The 18,789-nt window shown below is 38.7% G+C and overlaps 2 protein-coding genes across 3 annotated transcripts in view; one reads left to right on the top strand and one right to left on the bottom strand.

The window, feature by feature from the left end:
* The window catches only part of LOC124777442 (cilium assembly protein DZIP1-like), a 286,339-nt gene extending 278,439 nt beyond the window's left edge, over positions 1 to 7,900 (bottom strand). The window contains exons 1-4 of one of the 2 annotated variants that reach the window (XM_047252852.1): positions 7,873 to 7,900; positions 7,551 to 7,695; positions 7,233 to 7,468; positions 4,230 to 4,382 (exon numbers count right to left, since the gene is read on the bottom strand). In XM_047252852.1, coding sequence (XP_047108808.1) covers positions 4,230 to 4,382; positions 7,233 to 7,468; positions 7,551 to 7,680 — 519 coding nt within the window. In that variant the 5' untranslated portion in view covers positions 7,681 to 7,695; positions 7,873 to 7,900. Of the gene's footprint in view, positions 1 to 4,225; positions 4,383 to 7,232; positions 7,469 to 7,550; positions 7,696 to 7,872 lie in introns of those variants that run through there. The other variant, XM_047252853.1, reaches the window with a different exon arrangement.
* A 671-nt stretch (positions 7,901 to 8,571) lies between these two features.
* LOC124775193 (EF-hand domain-containing family member C2-like) overlaps positions 8,572 to 18,789 on the top strand; it is a 237,019-nt gene continuing 226,801 nt past the window's right edge. Inside the window, exons 1-2 of the mRNA XM_047250033.1 lie at positions 8,572 to 8,613; positions 8,767 to 8,955. Of these exons, the coding sequence (XP_047105989.1) occupies positions 8,572 to 8,613; positions 8,767 to 8,955 (231 nt within the window). The remainder of the gene's footprint in view (positions 8,614 to 8,766; positions 8,956 to 18,789) is intronic.

The following is an 18,789-nucleotide window of genomic DNA, read 5'->3' on the forward strand; positions in this document are numbered from 1 at the left end:
TGCCTTTACTTAACCTATCTTCTAAGATAAGTCCTAGAGCAGTATTGCCTCGTGTGTTCCCAACATTTATATGGAATCCAAACTGATCCTCCCCAAGATCGGCTTCTACCAGTTTTTCCATTAGTCTGTAAAGAACTCGTGTTAGTATTTTGCAACAATGACTTATTAAACTGACAGCTCAGTAATTTTCACACCTGTCAACACCTGCTTTCTTTGGGATTGGAATTATCATATTCTTCTTGAAGTCTGAGGGTATTTCGCCTGTCTCATACATTTTGCTCACCACGTGGTAGAGTTTTGTCAGGACTGGCTCTCCCAAGGCTATCAGTAGTTCTAATGGAATGTTGTCTACTCCTGGGGCCTTGTTTCGACTGAGGTCTTTCAGTGCCCTGTCAAATTCTTAATGTAGTATCATATCTGCCATTTCATCTTCATCTACATCCTCTGCCATTTCCATAATATTGCCCTCAAGTACATCACCATCGTATGGACCCTCTATATACTCCTTCCACCTTTCTGCTTTCCTTTCTATGCTTAGGACTGGTTTTCGATCTGAGCTCTTGATATTCATACAGGTGGTTCTCTTTCCTCCAAAGGTTTCTAATTTTCCTGTAGGCAGTAACTATCTAACCCCTAGTGATATATGCCTCTACATCCTCACACTTGTCCTCTAGCCGTCCCTGCTTAGCCATTTTGCACTTCCTATCACTCTCATTTTTGAGACTTTGTTGTGCTAATAAGATAAATAACTAAATGAAAACACTGTAATAAAGCTAAGTATTTAATGCTGGTTAAGTGCCCAGTAAAATTATGAGCTGGCTGACAGCAGACATGGTCTGTTCATATTGATGATATTTTTATTGTTTACTGTTGTAGATACCCTTAGCACCATGTGTGTAACACATAGCACTTTCTACAAATAAATGGTGTTTTAAGCATTAAACAAAGTGTTTTGTATTCAGCCCACTCAAGATCAAATTATTAACTCAAGCATTACCGATTAGAGAAATTAAACCAATGGAGGTGTTACTTCGGATTCCATTGGCAAAATGCGAAAACCATGAACTTCAAATCTGAAAAATACACACCATGAATATAATGAAGTAAATTAATTACTATGAGAGTAAAATCAACATTAATCATTATTTTAAATGATGGTTTTGGTATCATTCACCTCTTATTTGTGTTATGCAATAATGCAGCAGTATTCTACTATAATAAGAATAAACATAAGTATCTCATAACCTCACTTACAACAAAAAGACTCGATACCCTTCTTGCTTTGAACTTTCTTTTATTATCTTTGGGGCACGAGCATTATAATCAATCCTGATAGACATACAGCATCAGAAGAAATTGTAAATATGATATTTAACACTAAAGTGCAAAATTTTTATGGTCAAGATAGAGCGATCCAGATGCTTGAAGCTGAAGAATTTATACTAGTCATTGATAACACCTGGATAGCAATAATTTCTAGATGAACAAACTGACAACAATTTGAAGTGGAAAGAAAAAATTCTCGAGTTGTTCAATCAACTCAGCTTCCAAAATTTCAGAGGGAAATAATATTTTCAGTTAACATAGTTTATTTCCCCTCAATAATATCCTGCAATATTATATTCTGGGCAAACTTATTTTTATGATCAGTCATTTGTTATGACACTCTGCAACGAGTGCTGTCTATTTGGTGTGTTCTGGATGTTAATGGGTGTCACAGCAACGTTAATCTATTACTGGTCACTAGATGTTTTCATTACTGGATTATTGCTTTGAACTTAAATGTGCACAATGGTAGGCTGTTTTTCAGTTTACAGTAATATGGAAGAAGTGACCCATACGTTGAGGCAGAGAACAGTTTGGCTAAAATGCTCTTACAGTGTACCATGGATTTTCCATTGTGTGCTGCTGTCGGCAATTCATTGTTGTTGTTGTTTGTAGCCAATCAGGTGGTAGTACATGGCAGCCAACGAGAATCTCTCAATCTAATGACTTGTTTCAGCGGAAGATATGAATTGATTACTTTTGTTTTCAACATGAAGAGTGCAAGATCAACAATTATTGATTCAGTTGTTCTGTATTATAAGACTTGTTGGTGATTTGTGTATTTACTTCTTGCATTGTATATTTCTTGGCATCTGACATGATTCCTTGGCCTAGTATTTCGTATTCCAATGTTATAGTTTTGTTGAGACTTGGTGACGCCAATTAACATGACTACATGACTGAAGTAAAATTGGCTGTGGTGACTGACTGATGCACAGAGTACCCTGATGATCCTTACACAAACTTCATTGCGTGTTTTCAGAAGGCCCCAATTTCCATGGTGGTGGCTATACCGGAACCTAAGAGGACAGTTTAGATTTTACAGAACATTCTGTTTCATACAACAGCATTCTGCACAATTATTCCATTAACGTGCCACATACTTTCATACATTTGACAGCACGACATTTATTGAAAGCTATTTGCTCATTGGGTCCACCATCTTGTCTTATCATTCATCTCTTGATCCGTCATGTCCATTTCCCCTCATTCACCACACCAATAGGCATCAACTGCAGTATGCAAGAGAAAAGCTGTGGTACACTGTAAGGTGCACTTTTACTGATATTTTGATTCCCTCTGTAAAAGGGTGATTAGAAACATGAGCTATCGCCACCTGTGTGTTGACTGAAGTAATGTGTGGTATTCTTTCCCAATATTGATTGGTGCTTGTTAGCTACATAGAAATGATGATGCTCCCAGAAAACAAGTGAGGACAGATATGTCAGTCTGCAAGAAATATGATAGAGAGAAAGATAATAGCATATGTGAAAGGAAGCTACTGTTGATGTAGAGCTGCAGACTGCTTGGTGTTCAATGTTCTCTGGTTTGAAAGAAGCACTAATCGTGTATTAGTCAGCGAGAAAAGGTTTAACTAGAAACACAGCAACATCTGCAAAATTACTGAATAATACAGTACTTGAAAGCCAGCAAGTGTGACAGTAAGCAGACTAACTTGGAGACACTGCTGAAGAAGGTGTGAAATTCTGTGAATGGGCGGTAGTGTGATCAGGCAGAACAAAGGGATACAAGTTGGTGAATTTAAAGTAAGATGAGGACTTTTTTGTAGAAATAAGCATTTTTAAGTCTGTTACTTTGCATGAGCAAGTATGTCGAGTTGATTATTTAAATATATTTAAATATGGAGGGCCACATAATAAGAGCACGACTCTGAAAATGTACAGCTGTCAGTTAAAGTATGTTGCCCATTTTATGATGAATAACATAACAACTGACTGAGCAACCACCACCTTTGATCTATATGAAGGATGACTGAAATACATATCCACTTGCTTTATTAAACTAAACATTATTTAGCACCAAACACCCATTTTGTAAATGGTCAGCAAGCAATCATATTTAAATATGAATCACTCTGGACAGCGCTTATTCCAATTCACTTCTCACGTTTACTGTACAAATGATACATGGAACACTGTACACTAAACTGAAAACTTCATAAAATGACATAGCCTTCCTGATTTGTCAGATCATGACAGACCTGAGCTTTCTAAGAACAGCTTCTGGGTCATTTGAAAGCTTCTTTCTTCTCTTCCAAATTGTAGAGACGCTGCTGTTAAATCAAACAGAGCTCTCTACGAACTACTTACGGGTCACTTGGAAGCTTCTATTACTATCTATGTGATTTCTTCTCTTGCAAACTGCAAAGACTCTCCTGCTACCTCCTTTGGAGAAAAGCCTCATTGGATTGGATTCAATAAAGAAAGATTACTGATATACAAGTGTTTGAATTATGGCACAGCAACTCCAATAACTTACGAGATGTTTTAAAAATCATACTGCAGTGGACATTTCACAAAGATATAGTCCTTTGTTGAGAACTAAAAGCACCAGTTAGTAGAGCTAGCACAGGTGAAGTTTGAGTTTCTCACTACTTCATACAAGAGTCTCTCAAAGCATACAATTAGTGGCACATCTTGTGTGAATGAACAGCACAAATCTGAAAAAGCTCTTACAGCCACCAATTAAGAGACTAATTCTGAGAAAGTATATGGTACAAGGAAATAGCAAACAAATAATGAAACATGCTGTTCAAAGCAGTTGTCAGACAAACCTGTGGCTAGCATGAGGCAGACATCCAACCGGAACTAAAACATAGCTTGCATATAGACTCAACTGCAACTTTACAAGTCACGTTTAAGGATGGTTGGTAACTTACCTACCTTGAAACATTGCGAAATAAAATTCATATAGTACTGAGTCTTGTGGTACTGATCCAGAACTTTTTTCATATTTTCCCTCTCTTTCAAGCTTTTCTTCATATACTTTAATTCTTCATTTCTTCTCCTGCATTCATTCTTAAGCTTCTCATTTTCCTGTAACACAATACAATGGTACATCTGTTACACTCCTACTGGTACTTAGAACACACTCCTTAAGCATTTTCATAGTAGCAAGATAAAGAGACTAGTGTCTTCCTCTTCTTCTTAGTGGCTTTATTCCCATATCTTCACAGGGTTGGCACATTACTCTGGATCTGTCAGCGTCAGGGGCAGGGTACTCTCAAGTGCCGAAAGATGGTCAGGTGCCAAACTAAGAGACTAGTTTATCACCTGGCAACTACATGAAAGACACAGTTACGCTTCACCAGCTCTCAACCAAACTGCCACCTTTCAGCCTAAGCTTGAGCTAGACTAGACAGCAGTCTGTCACCCTACATGCATTGCAAAAAATATAAACACAGAAAAAGAGATTGTCAGTTTTCTGTTCTCCTCCTGTTAGCACATGTATGATGTCACATGCCTCATCATCGTGTCATGATACAAAATGTACATCTGGTATCAATTGACTCACATAATTTGTAAAAGGCTAACAAGGAAATAACAAATTAACAATGCCTACTGAAGGAATCAGCACAAATGACAAAACATACACTCTGCTGTGGACCATTACCTTAAATAACCTTTCCTGACACGAAGCTTCACACCACGAATTGAACCCTGATCATCTTTCTTCTGATAGCTGTAATCAACCAAGAATTTTTTTAACAGAGCATGTGTGGAATTTGGAGATTTAGGAGCAAGCTCTAAAAAAATGAAGCTTTGTGTCAGAGTGTTAAAATGTTCCCTGAAAACAGAAATTGTCCTGATCTGAGTTCCCGCCCAGCACATTGTTTTAATGCAGTATGTCAAGAATACCATAAACTTCCATAAGCACATTACTTGATGAATGTTGAAGACCTATGTTCAGTTCCTTATCATATTGTTAGTCATTGTGTGTTGGCAGTTCATTTTTTTCTTTTTTTTTTGCATTTATAACATGTTTAATTTAAACAATATGTTTGAGATTGCATTCATAATTATTTCTCAACCACTCATTCAAATATCTTTACCTACATCTACACAAATAATCAGCAAGCCACGATACGGTGAATAGCAGAGTGTACCCTGACAACTGCTAATCGTTCCCTTTCCGTTTCAAATAGCAAATGGACTGAGGGGAAAGCTACTTTCTATAACATAGGGCAGTACGTGAAAGTAAAAATAAGTTAGCCTATGTCTACTATCTTAGTGAATTGTATAATTGTCATCAACATAATGAAGAAAGAGATTATGATTACTTTAGGAAAATACATACAATTTCTATCCTTCGGTTTTCCTGTATCAATTAACTGCTAGTATAGATATTATTTCTATACCTCTTAACTGTCATTACAAAACAGCGACAACGATAAACCAATGTGTATTCATTTGTCCTTTACACTTTACTCGAGGAGTGACAGGCCATGTTTATGTCAATCACAATCCATTTAGCCACAGACATCAGTTGGTCTGATACACAGGTTTTTTGACCAATTGAGATATACAAAATTCAATAATAGTTACACTATGGGACCTCCCCTCCATTACTTCTTGTAGCTTACGTATAATATTTGTACAGAATATGTATCAAACTAGTGACTGGAGTCTTGTCCTTTATCTAATATATGTTTTTTGTTGTTTTAGCTCTTACAGCAAAAACTGGGTTAAGTGTGGGACAAAAGTAGCCTGATGGCTATGCTACAAATCATTGTTACTACAGCAAACACAGTTTACAGATCTGTCTAAAATCTCCAAGGAACTCTGAAACAACAGAGCAGAATCAGTTCATAACATTACTTGGCTGACAGACTAACAGCAGCTTTTCGCTATTCCACGTCTTTTACTGTTAAATAACACTGCTGTACAGTGTATTTCTATTCTTCTGGCTGCATTACAATCTGAAGTGATGTGTTGCAGGTCTAAACCCATTGACTATTACTATTTTGAAGCAAGCTCCACTTTCTAACTGTCTGCATAGGAACTGTGGTTTAGGCCTACTGTATGAAACACTGTTTTATTGTTACTGCGACCTCTGTCTACATGTGGAATGAGTCACTTTTACAATGCTCATATACTTTCTCACTGGAAAAATTGGCAACAGGCTGAACATTTACAGAAGTTTTTAAGTTGCAGCTCTTTGCTCTTAGACACTGCTACTGTGTTACATTTATTTTTTCACATATTAAATTGTTCACATCACTGGATATGAGACCAAAGATTTTTATGGCTCAATACCCTCACTCTTTTCTATGCTACACTAAGGGTGAGTAATTGACAGTGTACATCATTTCTCCTTCTGGTGTTATGCTTATGAATATTACTTTGGTTTCCTAATTGTGACTCATTATTAACAATAAGGTTTACATTGGTGTAGATGCACTGTGAAGATGTCAATACTGTCAACTGTTTAATGAGCTGTCCACAAGAGCTTATAGTGGGCACACCACCTATTATTCATATTACATACTTGTGTGTAATTAAGAAAACGTTATTTCCCTTAATTGTTAAAACATAAATCATGCTCTCTCTTTCTATATGACAATTCCTACAATATGTAAATGATAAAATGCATGATAATAAATTGAAGTGTGTGACAATTTTTTTCCTTCAGTGACAAATTGCCCTAGAATATGAAATCATAAGACATTAATGAATGAAAACTGCAAAAGTGCACGTTACTGGTAGGCATTTAAGTCAACAATCACGAATACCCAGTAGCTACTATGAACTATCTGCCATCTGGTGCTCTGCTAATCCTCGATATTTTCGTATCAATCTTTTACAACTAGGACCTTTCCAGCTCTGGAAACGATATGTGGAGACAAATACCGACAAACCAACTACTGCTAAATGCCTTTAACTTACCTCCAACGCCGTATTCAGTTGAGCTTGAATTTTAATCATTTGCTTACTCGTATATTCTTCCATAAACCCGAGATAATCAACTGACAGCTGCGCCAATTTAAAAAGCTTCACAAAACTCGGATCCAATACCCTAACATCATATTCTGCTTCCAAACTGTAATTCGTTATGTTGAAAAGATTGGCTCGTATTGTAACTATATCTCTCTCTTGTACTACTCGGTCGATGTCGATCGCATCTGTAAAGAAGTATGAGCAAAACAGGCATAATTTGGAATCTAAATCAACTCCATTCATCTGATTATGTCACAAGACCCTTACTTATTTTATTCCAGTCAATACGTCCTTGCTTCAAACAAAAGTAAAAACCTGCGTCTCTTGCGATTTTGGCATAATATTCAGGTGTCCTAGAAACCTCATCCATCGTCAGTATTTCAGCTTTTAATATCATCTCTCTTATTTTGGCCTTTACGAAAGACGAAATAACCTTGCCATTATACAAAAGAGGTACATATCTATTCAATTGTACTGGTATATCATTGATTTGTATCTTTTCTATTACGCTGAATAACACCTCAGCTATTAAATTATCTACAGCATACAACTTATTTAGTTATTAGACAATACACATTGAGTTCCTAACTTCATTCAAATTGGCGTCCACCTCGAAATGCCACTAATCGATATAACTCGATTACCGACGTGTGTGTCCCACTTGAAATATCCATCTGGTGCTGACTGAAGACGCGAAGAATGCGTTGTACACACATCTTTGTACTCGTTGATATATTTAATTTTATTTTAAACATTAATACAGTTCAGTGACCGACTTGAATATTATGAATACTTTTGTACTGCCTGATTTGATGTTTATCTTAAGAAGTGCACTCACTGTGAGTGCCAAACAACAGACACAGGTTTACATCGACTGTAATATTTGAAATGACGTTGTCACTACGAAAAATTTTCTAGCTTCAAAAGAAAGATGATTACTTCTTTAATGGATCAATCTGGTCCCAATTCTTTTAAGATTTTTTTTCATATTCGTAGACGTCATTCACTTCAATAATGTTGCGGTGGAGAACAATTAATGAACAAGATTGTTACTTTACGTGACACAGTAAGGTGTTGTTTATTGATGTGACATCTCTTCGCTCCACTAGAGATATGTTTCCGCCTTTGTATATTTACAGTTTGGTTGTTATGGCAACAGTAGTAATATCGTAGCTACAGCAAACTTAGCACTAAATTACGCCGCTTCGGGAAACTGATATTCCGGTTGTTTCACAAAACTCACTTTTATATACATTATAACATTTCGTCTTTCAAAATGCTAAGGAGTATGCCTCTACCCTTCCTTCCAGGATTTACATTCACTAACACGGTAAGTCATATTACGTACAATTTTCACGATTGGTCTCGTCAGTTGCATCTAGAACGATCACTGCTACTACCGATACTAGTAGTAGTAGTAGCAGTAGTTGCGTTTACTTTGAAATCGTAATCTACGCACTCATTCGAAACAAAATATTTTCAGATTGGGCAGACTAGATTTCATAAACCACATCATTTCGAACTCTACAACAAACTCCCGATTTTATCGGTTAGAGAAAAGCCTGGAATAGGAGGAGAATCTGTAACAAAATCAGAATCAGAAAAGCGCATAAATCTACCAAAGCCAGCTGAAGCTCCAGAACTTCCGGCATGGATTGCATATGACAAACAGGTAACGTAGTTTAAGATATTTCCAATTTTCCTTGCACTTGATATGTAATGTTATTTCTTACTGAATCATCCGACTTGACACGAGCAAAGTTTGCCACCCTCTACTACGGAAACAGCGGGGAAAGGGTACTAAAGATCTTACCGCTTGACTTAAAACAGTTTTAATATTTGATATTTACCAAGTGTGGTAAGTAACAGTGACGAAATCCCTCCCTCATGGCAAGTGGTATGTAGTATTTACTGTAAATTTGTAGTGATTCAGTTGGTCCACAGCTTAAGAAATCAGCGAGTATTCTTGATAATACGAAGTTATCCAGATTGTGAAAAATCCTAAGACATGCTATGGTACTAACGATATCCTTACGCAAGAATTCAGTGTTGTTCTGGAAGAGGTCCAGTGCTTTACCGAGTGGCTGGCGAGAGGCCCCCATGAAGGGTGCACGCACAATAGGAGCGCAAAAGCTGACCAAAAAACAAACAAGTCAGAAAGTCGATTTAAGAATCAATCGGGAGAGGTACCCGATGTTCGTCTATTCTGTGTGCAACAATAGCGGGTTGATTCGTGCAAACAGCACCCTAAGAAATCTACTTACATAGCTCGCTCAGGTGCAATAGCGGAGTTCTTGCTACTGCTTCGTTACGGTATTACAGGATCTCAATGGCTTGTGACTGGAGCGAGACGCGACGATGGCAGAAACAAGAAAAATAGGTGAAAGGGGTATGTAATTTATCCTCCTCCAGACAATATATTTGTTGCCCCTGAGTTGTAGGTGGTACGATCTACTGGATAAATAAAGAAAGATCGAAGAATAAATCTTCTGTGACTGACAATAACGTTACAGGAGCTGTTATACTTTGATTACAATAATCAAATAATTTTGCGATTGATGTTTCAGCGAGTGACGTGGCACCAACGTCGCCGTCACCGAATTATTATTACTGCTTTCTTCTATTCTTTTTATGCCAGTGTGGTAGTGATTCTGTTATATGAGGTGGTTTGCAGATGTGATGTATGTATTTACACTTTTCAGTGCTTTGAGTGCTCACAGTAGCTTATTCTACAAATTTACAGGTATTCTAACCTCCTCCCCTCAACCCCTCCAGAGCCATGAGGTCGATTTTTTTCTAATTTTTTTGTTTTTTTTTTTTGGGGGGGGGGGAGGGGGGGAGGTGTGCCTTAAAGTCGTTTGGGTTGAAATATAATAGTTATTAGTTGTAATAAGTTAGATTAAATTTTGCATCTTGAACACTTACTACTTTTAGATAGCAAAGTTTGGCAGCAGCGAGAAGTGGGCATGATGTCTTAAGGTTCGTTCGAGTGAGGTTATCACAACCGAGTGCGATAGTTTTCAAAACTGCCTCTATTGCGCATGCGCAGTCTCGCGATCGTTTCGACAGTTCGATCCCTTAAGGTTTCCACGGTCGCGTATTTCGCGTTTTTTGTTGGATGACTACCAGTGGCGCTAGTTGACACCTGTGCTGCCTTGGCATTGCACAAATGTTTATGCTTTAAATAATGATACAGTGCACCGGGTACATATTTTTTTCATACTTAGCCTTACGCATTTCGAGAATTCGTTCTCATCGTCAATCGAAAATACTTGCGTAAGTATTTTGTGTGCTTATGTTTTTGGATGGGGTCTGCCTTTAGCAAAACACAATTTTGTTTTTTGTCCCAAACATGTTTCAGTGCAGTTGCAGCATCATCAGTGGGTTTTTTTATTTTATGGCTGTTAAACATAAGGAATGTTCTTTACTGTTTATATACATGTCAGTAGTACTTTTTAAATTGTAGTTACAGATTTTTGAAGAGCACGTAAAATTATGTATTTTTACCTTCTTACCACATAGTGTGGTTTTCCCGCTGTACTACATTTTTACGATGTCTGTTTTTCTTTAAAGTTTGTCATCTGCAACCATATACAACTTAATATAGACAAAACATTTACGCAAAAATTACGATTTCTAAATTGTTGTGGCTATCTCTGAAATTAATTAATTTTATGTGAATAATTTTGTGTGTGTGTGTCTACTTATTGTTTTTATTTGTGTTTCTGTGATTTTTTTACTGTATTCATTATAACATGAAATATATCATAGATTTGGGACCAAAAACAAAATTGTGCTTTGCTAAAGGCGGACCCCATCCAAAAACGTGTGTATGGTTGAAGCAAACACAGACAAAAGAGCTTCAACCTCAAGATGATTTTGTGGGCTGTTTGTCAATTTTGCCAATTTATTTGTTTCCCAATTAGATCCTTTTTTTTTTTTAAAAAAAAAAAGGCCATCTGGTTGGGAAATTTAAGATCTGCTTGCTAGTGGGAGATTTAGTCTTTTTAAAACATTATCTGGTTGAATTCTAGTCTTTCTAATATTATATTCTTCGAAAAGTTTATTTTGTTCGTTCTGGTTCATTTCAGTATGCTCAACAGGTTATAGAAGAAATTACTTTCTTGTAACTGCTTATACTATAAAATCTGTTAAACATAAAACGTTCGTTCGAAAGGCTGCTTTCTGGCTACCGCGCATGCGCAGAGCGGAAGTCTCGTTCGAAGCGCGTCTGGTCCCAAATTTGGCTACTTGAAGTGGGGCGCCAGCTGTTTGAAGAGCAACTGGCAAGTAGCATCAAGTAGCCAAATGCTACCTGAGGAAAATTTTCTGGTTCTGTCAAGCTGTCAGTTTCGCGCATGCGTGTAATTAAGTGATTTGTAGTCAGGGTACGTGGCCGCGTTTTTCCAATTGTTTTTCAATTGCTGGACTATTTCTGTATCTACGATAATTGCAAGGTAAGCACTTTATTTGTTCTTATGTTTTATTTTTATTTATTGTTATAAAGTCACCTGTAGAAGTTCAGCTGTTCGTCACTCGGTGACAGTCGATCAGTAAAATGCGTTTGAAGAGGCCAGACGCGAAGCACGGGCTCTTGACGTCAACGTTGATCCGTATGCGCAGTAGCGCCTGTTTGCTGGTTCTTCAAGTAGGTTCCTGGCAACTCTTCGAACGAACCTAAGCTTAATTGCTACAGTTACTCGACAATGTAAATAACGAGTGCAAGAAGTATTTAAGTACAGAACTCTCATACTTTATTTTTGTAAAATTATTTTAAATGTAAGAAAAACTGAAGTGGTAATGCATGATACGTTATAATATTTCTATTATATATTCCTACTGTCGAGGACCGAGCAGCTGGACGAAACGCAAACTGCTTGTTATTATCCAGTTATTGTCGAGTTCGAGTCAGAAGTGGCTGTGCTTAGTGCTTGTTCTTCTCGTCATAGTGATTGATTATAGTCCTGTTAAAATGGGTAAAGTTAAACCTCAATGCACCCAAAAGTTTAGGGAAGAATGGTTAAAAAAACCGAAATTTGTGCAATGGTTATCACAATCTTTAGGAGATAACACAAAGGCATTCTGTAAAGAGCGTCACTGTTATGTAAGAGCTTGGTTAGCAGATATAGAAAATAATGCAGAAAAAAAAAACATAAATCTGCAGTTTCTTCCTTTTCCTCCCAAAGACAGACAAAAAGTTCATTTTAAACCAGTTCAGGATTCCGTACAACGTTACGAAGCTGAAGGGTCACTCGCCCTCTGTATGTCTGCACATTGTGCTATAATGTCCTGTGATGAGTTAGGAGAAATGTGTAAAAAAAGGTTCAAAGAAAGTCTTATTGCAAGTCAGATTAAGTTACGTCGTACAACGTGTAGTGCTACTGTCAAGAATGTTCTTGGGCCCTATTTTACGAACGGTCTGAGAAGTGATGTTGATGGTGGTATGTTCAGTACTTTAATTGACGAATCAACTGATATTAGTGTCACTAAACTTCTAGCAATGGCTATAATTTATCATAGTAAAACATCTCACAAGAAGATAATTTAGATTTAAAGAAATTGCAGGAAATAGGAACAGAAGCACTTTAGAGGGAGATTCTGCATTTGGTACTTATAAGGTGTGTCTCTCGTTCTATGCAGTTGGCAACCTCTGCAGCAACTGCTGAATGTCTCCCAAGAAATTTGGACTTTTTGATTAGGGAAACTTACAACTGATTTTCTCGATCTTCTTCATGACAGCTCTTTTACCACCAGATTTTCTCAGTCCTAAATGATGGGGAGGAGCCACTGAAAATCTCCCACACTTGTGACTCAATATGGTTATCTATTGAACATTCAGTATGTGGAATAATTCATCAATGGCTCGAGTTAAAAACTCATTTTGAAATTGTTAGGCAAAGCGAAAAATGCTACACAGCTGGACTGCTCTATTTGATGTTCAGTGACAAACTTAATTTAGTAAATTCGCTATTTTTGAAACCTATCCTTTCAAGTCTTCAGAGAGTCAATAAGGAGTTCGAGTCAAATGTTATGGATCCATGCAAGTTATTAGATGACCTGGTAATTCTTATTCAATCTTTTCTTAAGCAAGTTGTCATTCCCAACTATCCAATTCAGAGAAAATATTTTGACAATGATTTCGAAAATCTAGATCCAATGCCATACCTTGGATACCCGTTTGAAAAAAAATTCAGAAATTAGAAACAAAATAACCGAAGGTGAAGAAAAAAAATATTAGAGAAAGATGTGTAAAATTTGTTTCTTCACTTGTTAAACAATTACAGCAAAGATTGCCTGATAATATTGAAGTATTGAGGAAATTATCTCTTCTTGCAGTTTCAAAGAGGCTTGTAGCGGTAAAAGAACCCTTAAATCCCCTGTTAGAAAGCTCTCACTTGGATAATGATACAATTACAGCAACTGAATTACAGTGGCAAAAAATGACCGTCGGCCAATGGGATAATGTTAACAGTTCTGTCGTTTCTGGCGTGAGGCTTTCAGTTACCATGATGCCAGTGCTGAAAATCCTTTTAGAACTTGCAGAATTTGCGTTATCTAGGCTCATATTTTCTTGGTCCAACGGCGAGGTCGTAAGAATATTCAGCCATTTGAATCTCGTCAAAACGAAGATAAGGAATCGAATGCGTACAGATATGGTAAATGCCATATTAGAGATTCATGTAAGTCTTCGCGGAAAGAATCAGTGCAGCCATAATTACAAATTTCCTGAGTCAGTTCTCAGAACAATTGGGACAACTGAAGCATATAAATCGAGACCATCAGCTTCTACTGCACCTTCTCTTTTCCATAAGGACGATGGCGATAATGATGTAGACGATGTTCTTATCCAGATTTAGGTAAGTTTAGTAAGAAATATGTTATTTGTGTAGTGTATATCTCGAGTGAGTGGCGTTTCATTGTCATTTCTATGCTTCTGAATAAAAATTTAAACTCTAGTTCTTTTAAGGCATTTTTTAGTCTTTTTTACTCTCAATCTGGTTGGAAAAGGTTGTATACTGTTGGCAACACTGCTGTTTGTATGTGTGTTGTGCTCTCTTACACTGTATTGTACCGTCTTTTTGAAGTTAAGATACCGTACTGTGCCAATTGTATTAAGCAGAAAAACGAACTTTGTGAAATTTCACAAACAGTATGAATGATGGTTTTCGTGTGTCTTTTTTCTGCTTGATGGAGATGGCACAGTGTCTTATATCGACAAAGAGACGGCTACAGTGTAAGACAGGCAACACAACACACACGTACATATGTAAATATTTGATCATGACGATGAGAAATTCTCGAAATGCGTCGTGCAGAGCACGAAAAAACACGTAAGTGGTGCAATGTTTCATTACCATATTTAAAGAATTAACGACAATTGAAGGATTTCCAAAAACATCGATTATGACGAACGAAATTGAATCAAACGTTTCCGCTTTTCACTTGTGGTCGGCACTTCTTGGAGAACCAGTGATATAAAGTGTTAACTGATGACGTTCTTCATTATTCCTGACACCACTTTCCTCATCAACATCCTGTTTTCCTTCACATATTTTGCTTATATGCATATGGTGAAAAAATTTGATCAGCTTGCCTCATTGGTTTTGGTAACACAAATTTTATTGCTGATTCGCAATACATAGCAGATAATTAGTATCAGTGTTAATAAACAACAAGATAGTAAGTGCCGAAGCATTAAAAGTGTCAGACATTATCTAACTCGAAGAAAAATTATCATTGGTGGGGAGTGACCGCAATGTGTTCACTGATGAGGAATGTGGTATACAGCTTAATTTCACAGGATGCTTATCTCTACTTATTCCACCTCCCCTCTAAATGAGCCACACTAATGTGCGCGTGTCATTTATAGCAATGAGTATAGTATGTGACCCCCCATTTCGCCTCTTATGATCGGATCTTTGTATGTAAGAAAATAATTTGCTCGTTTGCAAAGTGACATTAAAAGATAGTGAGATCCTTTTGCTTTTGACTCCCCAGGCTTTATATATGCAACACATTTCTACAGAAAAACTCCTCAAAGGAATAACATTACACGAGGATGTACGGTATTAAATTTTACGAAGTTTGAGATATACAGTTGCTTTAAAAGTGTAGCAGTAATTTGAAACTTCTTATCTTCAACGTGAATACTACGAGACTGAACAGTAAAAAGCTCTGCACATGCGGGCGCTGATATCTTTGCAGCAGGCTCAGTAAAAGCTTTGGAGCCAATCAGAAGAATTTCCTATGATCGGTCGAAATTGTTTGCAACTGTGCATTGCCCACAATTCGAACAGCTTTCACTCAGTCACAAACCATGGGACCTTGGAGAATGCCTGCGTCAGCCGCATTCGCGTAGTTGCAACGATTGCAGCTGTATCTGGAACGAACCAATTTTTTAAGTTGTCGATTCTAAGTTGACCTTTGGCTCCAAACCTGTTGCCGGTACATGTTGATATATTATGTGTCGACTATCTTAAGTTTATTACTGCTGCGAACTGCAGTGATCTAACAGCTATAGCATCGTAGAAGAACGACAAAGAAGTGTTGTGCGTGTCAACTGTAAAATAAATAGCGTGACGAACGTGTTCGAACAAGAAAAACTTAACGATATTCTTTCACATAACATTATAACTTCCGTGTGTAATTTACATCATAGCTGCTGATTATCAGTGCACATGCAAGCCTAAAGATGCATCATTGTGCAGCAGACATTTCCCCTCTCTTACGCCCCTCCACAAGTTGCGACGAAGTTCTCCTTCCACCTCACACATTACGTTTATGTACGACACATCTTCCGAACGACTAAAACCGAATTTCGGGAACCGTTTTGCGCTGTCGTGCTTACATGTTAAGGTCTGCAGCGGATTTGCTAGCCCAGTTATATATGGCTCCCGGGAAACAGCTGTTGCAGTTTATGATTTAGTCAGCACAATCGCTACCTCTCTTCAATTAGACGAGGTGCAAAGAGCTTCAGTCTAATATCCTGCTTCTCCTTCACTGTACAAAAGCCACTCCGTCCATATTAGCCAAAAATTTGGTTACGAAATCTGGTTTTGGGAGCCCCATGCACCCCACTTTATATGGGGCCCGCAACACCAGATTACGGAAACCGGTTTCCCAATACCGCTTCTGGGTGGTCATATAAACACTTCAGAATCAGTTCTCGAAATCCGCTTCTAGCTGCATGCGTTCAAATTTCGCAATCGATTTTTTTCTTGACATGCTTTGGTTCTCAAGCTACATCTTGTTTTCAGAATGTTCGGTTAATATGGACTAATCGTGAGGTGAAGTAGGATCAGAAATACCAAACTGAGCATGAAGCTGTCTACCTATAATATTTAAGTGAAGAAAAATAACGATTGTGTCGTGTGATCGGAGGCTTTCCCAGCATACGTGTTGTTTGCAAGGCTCTCGGGTGTCCAGCCGGATGTGATAGTTGAAGTCCCATGATATTTCGGCGAATAACCTTTCCGCCATCATCATGTGGTTCAGATGGACTGGTCTGTCTGCTCCTTCCTTGTTCTCTGTGAATGACAGCCTCCCAGAGGTTGCCTAAAATGTGAAGTCTTTGTCATTTGACATTTACTCCAAAAATAATGGGGTGGAGATTGTATCTGGGACAAGAGGAAAGACTGGACTTGCCTGAGCAAGTCAGGATTAAATAACTGGTATGTGCTAGTAGGACTAGCGGTTTTTTTCCTTAATCCTCGCTCTTGGTACCACATCGATGATGCATTGCCAATCACAGGGCGTGAAGATGGGACGAGAATTGATCAAGGCTAGGTCTTTTTTGGAGACGAAGTTGTGCAGGTTTGCGGCTGCCCAACCAAAGACATATGGTTGGTGGGTAAATGGAGGTTTGAGAACACTGGGAGGGGTAAAAGGGATATGGATGGTATAGGTACAAATATGTACCATCTCACAGCGAATATGCTAGCATGTCCATCACCATCTTAGCAGCTTGCGGGTTGTCTGGCAGTGATAGGTGGTTGTGTTAGGCAGCCTCTTCTTGAACCACAGCAGTGATGGCAGCGACTTGTGCTGCTTCTTCCGGCTTCTGTGCCGCCTCCGCCAGCTCCTCGACCACCTCTCCAGAAACTTGCGTTTCTGCGTCAGCCAGTGAGGCGGTCGTCTGGGTTTCCACATCTACCCCCATCCTAGTGGGGTTCAGCGCCTCTTCTTTGTGAGTTACAAGGATCAAGGCATTCGTCAGTTGCCACATCTGATGCCGTGCCTCTTCCGGTTCCGCCCTCAGGGACGCCCTATCCTCCGCCATGGCGGATTTGAGTGCAGCGATGGTTACATCCGTGGCTTTCTGTAACGATTCATGGAAATTATCATAGTTGTCTTCTTCGCGGCGGGGCGGCACGCTTTCCATTCTTGGATAGGGGGGTGGGGTGGCTGCCTTGTCTTGTTGGGCCACTTCTTCAGATTTAGCGGCCTCAGTTTTCTTATTCTGCTTGCTCCAATTCTTGATATAGCTGCAGCGACGATGATTTGCAGCATGTGCGCCACCGCAGTTGATGCACTTCAGAGCAGCATCTCATGGCTTATTGCACTTGGGTGTATCATGCGCCTTTACACACGTCATGTACCTGACCGTGTTGCCACAGGACTCTGCTACATGGCCAAACTGTTGGCACTTGTAGCACTGCTGTGTCTTCTTCTTCTCGCTCTTCTTTCTGCTTCACACTTCATCGGCCAGGTGCTCCAGTAGGATGGCAAGAAGGCGGCATCTTGACTTCTCCTTGGCTTTGCTTCCCTTGCCACGACCAGCCATGTCTGCAACGTACACCAATGGCAACAGCGACAGTGACAGTGACGAAGTGAACTGCAGTGAGTCCAGCAGCTGAGTCCCAGTCTGTCTGCTCTCTCTCTCTCTCTCTCTCTCTCACCTTTTACTTTTCCCTCCTTGGGGAAGTGTATGGAGGAGTTTATAGTCTGTTGGCTTTTACTCCATAATGTATGTTGTGTATATGTGATTATCTTTGATTGTTTTGGTTGTCTGTGTATTGTGGTGGTGTTCGGGTGGTGTCTTGTACTTGCCTAAGGTTGGCGAGATGTTGGGTATCTTAAGGATTAAGGATTGGTATTAGGAATTGGAGATTTTGGGATTTTTCTCTTCGGAAAGACAGATTAGACACCGTAGGAGGTGGTGTCTTCATTGCAGTTGACAAAAATATTGTGTCTACTGAGGTCGAAGTAGAGTGTGATTGTGAAGTTATCTGGACACGTTTAACAGGGCTAGGAGAAATAAAGTTAATTGTTGGATGTTATTACTGGCCACCAGGTTCCACCGTGACAGTTCTAGAATCATTCAAAGGGAGTCTACACTCTGTATCGCAGAAGTACCCGGATCATGCTATATTAGTCGGAGGCGACTTCAACTTACCTAGTATAGACTGGGATGTCTATGGATTCATTACAGGTGGTACAGGCAAGACGTCGTGTGGATTACTTTTGAACACATTATCCGAAAACTGTCTTGAGCAGCTAAATCGAC

This window comes from Schistocerca piceifrons, chromosome 2 (genome assembly GCF_021461385.2).
Source record: "Schistocerca piceifrons isolate TAMUIC-IGC-003096 chromosome 2, iqSchPice1.1, whole genome shotgun sequence".
Lineage (NCBI taxonomy): Eukaryota > Metazoa > Arthropoda > Insecta > Orthoptera > Acrididae > Schistocerca > Schistocerca piceifrons.